The sequence below is a fragment of the Eurypyga helias genome, unplaced genomic scaffold, assembly GCF_000690775.1.
Source record: "Eurypyga helias isolate BGI_N326 unplaced genomic scaffold, ASM69077v1 scaffold24308, whole genome shotgun sequence".
In the NCBI taxonomy this organism is placed as follows: domain Eukaryota; kingdom Metazoa; phylum Chordata; class Aves; order Eurypygiformes; family Eurypygidae; genus Eurypyga; species Eurypyga helias.
In genome coordinates, this window is record NW_010269312.1 from 5,855 (window position 1) to 10,424 (window position 4,570).

The 4,570-nt window shown below is 59.2% G+C and overlaps 1 protein-coding gene across 1 annotated transcript; it reads right to left on the reverse strand.

The window, feature by feature from the left end:
• Positions 1-920: 920 nt before the first annotated feature.
• On the reverse strand, positions 921-4,285 carry FHL3 (four and a half LIM domains 3). Its single transcript, XM_010158069.1, has 5 exons — positions 4,104-4,285; positions 3,849-4,023; positions 3,088-3,257; positions 2,731-2,917; positions 921-1,511 (listed from the first exon to the last, which is right to left on the reverse strand). The coding sequence occupies exons 1-5, from the start codon at positions 4,257-4,259 to the stop codon at positions 1,360-1,362; spliced, it is 840 nt and encodes a 279-aa protein (XP_010156371.1). The 5' UTR covers positions 4,260-4,285; the 3' UTR covers positions 921-1,359.
• Between the last annotated feature and the right edge of the window lie 285 nt (positions 4,286-4,570).

Below are 4,570 nucleotides of genomic sequence, written 5' to 3' on the forward strand. Positions count from 1 at the left end.
CCTTGGGGGGCCCAGGGCCAGCTCAGCCATCCAAGGGCTAGGATGGATCAAGCCCTCATGGGAGCCTGAGGTGGCTCAAGGTGTCCTATTTTGCACTGTCAGGGTCAACGTGGGGACGTGGGAGATGCAAAGCCCCTCCAGGGCAGCCCAGGGGCCGTCTTTGCTTCTCATTTGGGACACAGCAAGGGACAAGTGTGGCGGGGGGAGCGGCCGCTCTCTGCCCACCGCAGCAGGGGGCACAGCAGGTTGTGGACACCCCGCCTGCCCCTTGTGTGACCCCAACACTGAGCCCTGCACTCCTGCAGACCCTCCCCTCCAGCAGCCACAGCCTGTGGGCAATGGTCCCCTCCCAAATGAGCAGAAGGTCTTTGGTGTTACCTTCACCGGGGGCAGCTGGGCTCACCGGGGGCAGCTCCTGTCCATGTGAGACGGGTGGAGCGGGAATACATATCTCAGTGCTCTCAGCCTTCAGCACACCCTTCTCCATGGCTCAGCCGGGCCCATCCTGGGGCACCACCAAGGCCAGTACCCACCAGCTTCAGCTCAGACACCACGGAGGCAGCTGTGGGAGGTCACGGCACAGATGGATGGGAATGGGGCAGGGAGGTGGTGGGGGCAGAATGCCCCGTACCTGTGAGCGATTTGAGCTCCTCATCCCCATCTGAGTGAGAGCACCTCCGTGGCGATGTGCAGGGCAAAGGGTCTGGCCCTCAAATGGGCCAGAAGTCCGGAGATGGATCCCATCTGGCAGGACACACACTCTCCTCCTGGACACACACCAGCCTGGTGTCCCCGTAAGGGACAGAGAGCACCCTTCGTGTCCCGGTCAAGCAGTGCCAGAGGCCAGCCGTACACATGGAAAAGGCTGTGCTGCAAAGCCATCCGCTACGCAGGCCAGCACGGCTACGCTGCAGGGACCAGGAGCGGCTGCCCTGTATCAGAGCAAGGAAAGCAGACGGGGGGAAAAGAGAAAAGTCAGCACTGTGCCAAAGGGAGCAAAGACATGCTGCCAGCATGCAGATCCAGCAGCCCAGCGCCGAAGCTGCTGCCGCCCTTTGCTCAGCTGCGGCCCTGGGCTCAGCGCGTGCCTGGTCAGACAGTAAGCAAAAGGAAAGAGTAAATAATGGGGGTCTGGAAGCTCCTTTTTCAACTTTATTTAGCTTTGACTCTGCACAGAGCCATAGCATAGCGTACTCTAGCCTTCAGGGAGGGGCACAGGAACCTCCTGAACACACCATGGTTCGGGGTCAGCCCCCATCTCCTGTGCCTTGCGCCCTGCCCCTGAAATGCTGTTGGGGTATCTGGCACAAAGACCCTGAAGAATAGAGAAAGCCCCTGCCCCACGGTGTCCTCGGAGGCTCATAGGTCGCTGCTGCAGTCACGGCACAGGATCTCATCGTTGTCAGGGATGAAGCCTTTCCCGACCAGCGAGGTGTTGCAGCGGGCACAGTTAAAGCAATTATGGTGCCAGTGACGGTCCTCAAAGGAGACGTATTTACCACCGCCAAAGCCTGCGGGAAGGACAGAGCGCACTTAGAACCCCTGGGGAAACCAGGACGAGCTTCCTGCCCAGCCTGAGTCCTGGCCTGTTGATCTCGGAGGCAGGTCTTCACACGCAGACCTGCAGCATGGCACCCAAACACCCCCCAGTGTCGAAACCACCTGAAATACAAATCTCCGCTCTCGGGGGGAGGGGGAAGAGGAACAAAATGATTTCACAGCAGATTGTTCAGGGTTGAGATCCCCGGTCAGAATCACCGTTGTCTCCCCAGAGAGGAGCAGGGAGTGGAGCTGCACCATCACAGCGAGGGGGCTGCTGGGGGCTCCTTCGGAGGAAAAGCCCTCCTGCCCCAGCCCAGCCCCAGGCTCCTGCAGAGGCTCCGCAGGCAGCTTCCTTCCTCTGCCGGCAGTGGTTGGACATGGGGGCCGTGACCCCCTTTCTCCCCGGCACAGCAACACACTGATAAAGACCAGACGGGAAGCAGGGTGCCCAGGAGCTGCCTCGTCCTCAGCCAGAGTCATTCTGAGTCACCAGCTGATTCATGGCTTTGCCTGCCTTCCCAGGAGCAAGAGACATGAGTTGCAAAGGGAAAGGTCAAGTGGGGGAGGAGTGGGAGGAGGCCGGACCCTCCCAGGGATTTCTGCAGAAAAGAACCCCCTGCTTCCCCTGTCCTAGGCAGGTAGAGTGGGTCCAGACTCCCCTGCAGCAGTTGCTGCTCCAGCTATGGCTGGGAGTCTCCAGCTTTCCCTGTCCATGAGCAATCTTTCCATACGATGTGGCAACCAGCCTCAAACACGGCAAGCTTAACACAAGATGACGCTGCAAGGGGTCATTTTGGGAGCCTTTACCCCTGGGCAGAGGGCATTCCTCCCAAGGGGCACAGTTCACCGCCCTCAAAGATGCGGATGAAGGGACACAAGTGGCCCTAGGACCACTGCAACAAAGAGATCTCATGGGGTTCCTCGGAAAACAGCTGCCGTTTCTGTGGGGGACATGCCTGAGGGCACCTTGCACTACTCGGCATCTGTCCTCAGGAGGCTCGAAGTGCCTGGAGACACTTGAAGAAGCCTGCGTGGTGGAGACGTGTACAAGCATCATATGGGCCTAGGTGACACGTGCACTCGAGAGGGCAGCTTCCCCTGGAGAAGCCACGGCTTGTCTGGAAACAGGGTGGGTAGGTCATGCCCTGCTCTGCAGAAACACCCCGTACCCAGGGCCGGTGCGCTCACCTGTGATGGGCTTTGTGCAGGCGCTGCACTTCTTGGCATAGAGGTTCCCGAAGCACTTGATGCAGTACGGGTTGTCGTCCTGGGAGGTGAACTGCTGGCCAGCCAGGGGGGTCTTGCAGCCCGTGCAGACGAAACACTCCTTGTGCCACGGCTCATCCCGGTAAGTCACTCCTCCCTTGGTCAGGGTCTGTGGGAAGAGAGCGCATACCAGTGACACACAGTCATGGGCTGCGGCGCACGACCAGCTAGCTGGGAAGCTGGTGTCCGAACCCATCACCGGCGGGGCTCCGGCAGGAGTGGGGAACACATCCCTGGAAAACAGAACCCAGGGGCTTTGGGCTGTCAGGCCAGACATACCTTTTTGCAACGAGTGCAGCGAGGAGCGAACTTGCTCTCGTAACAGGGGACACAGTAGTAATCCTTGTTGTCTGGGATGAAGGATCGTGACCCAATGGGCTGCTGGCAGCTGCTGCATATGAAGCAATGCTCATGCCAGGTTTGCCCGTTGTACTCCAGCTTACGGGACCCTGCGGAGACAGCCGTTCACGGTGTGACAGGAGGGACCAGCACGTGCACACACACGGGACGCAGAGGCTGTGCAGGATAAGCTGCGGTCCTGCATACCCGGCTCTGTGCCTGCAGCAGGCAGCTGAGAGGGGACGCCCCAGGCAGCAAGGGGAGGGCTGCGGGAACATGTCCCCAGCACCAGCACACAGGCAGAGACACTTGTCATAACCTACATCTGAAGATGGTGCCAGAATGGCCAAGCAAAGACACTCCTTTGCCTCAGGCCATCTCCAGAGACGCTCACGCACCTTCAGTCATTCCTTTTCTCATCAGCACACACCAGAAAATGCTCAGGAAACCTTTTGTTATCTCCTCCCCAGCTTACTTCCCCGTGACGCAGGGGAACAGACAGACAGGGCTGCTGTAGTGATCGCAGCTCCAGATCCTGCTGTCTTGCCAGACAAGTGCCTGGCCTACTCTGTGCAGTCACGCAGGGAGGCGAGCAGCAATTCAGCTCTCTTCCTTGCTGCCCTGGTGCCAGATCCCGCAGCCCCGACCGATGCCACTGGGACCAGGAACAAGCTGCAGTGCTTGAGCCTGCCCTCTCCTACCTGGCATGACTGTCTTCTCGCAGGCGATGCACTTGGAGGAGAACTCACTGCAGTAGCAGTCGTTGCACAGCAGCTCCTCGCCTTGGCAAGTGAACGGCTCATCGGCCAGAGAACGGTCACAGCGGAAGCAACGGAAGCAGTGCTCGTGGTAATGGCGATCCTCATAGTACAGCTCCTGGGGAGGACAGCCGAAATGAGCCGGGGACCAAACGCCCCAAGAAACCAGCCTGCCCGGCCGGAGGGTCCCATACTCACTCTGCAGTCATGACCAATCAGCTCTTTGCACTCATCACAGGTGTTGGCAAAGTGGGCGTCGTAGCAGGGGATGCAGTACGGGCCGTTGTCCATCTGGATGTACTTGCGTCCGTACAAGGACTCCTTGCAGTTGTCGCAGTCAAAGCACTCTGTCATGGTGCCAGTCTGCGGGCCTCCTTCACCTGCTGAGAGATCAGGGAGATGCTGGGTCAGTATTGGCTTACGCTGCCCAAGACGTTCCCGCACAGCCCTGCCAGGACCCAACACCCAGCTGCTATCGGGACAGGACACAGACCTGAGCTGCTGCGCCTGCTCATCGGCCATACGCACTTCCAAAAATCCTACAGACACTGAGGGGCTGAATGAATCTTGCTTCAGGTTTATGCTCAAGGTCAACAGCTAGAGCACTTAGGCACCACTCAGAGAAACCTAGACACGAAAGCATGAGGGAGCTTCTCACTGCCTGC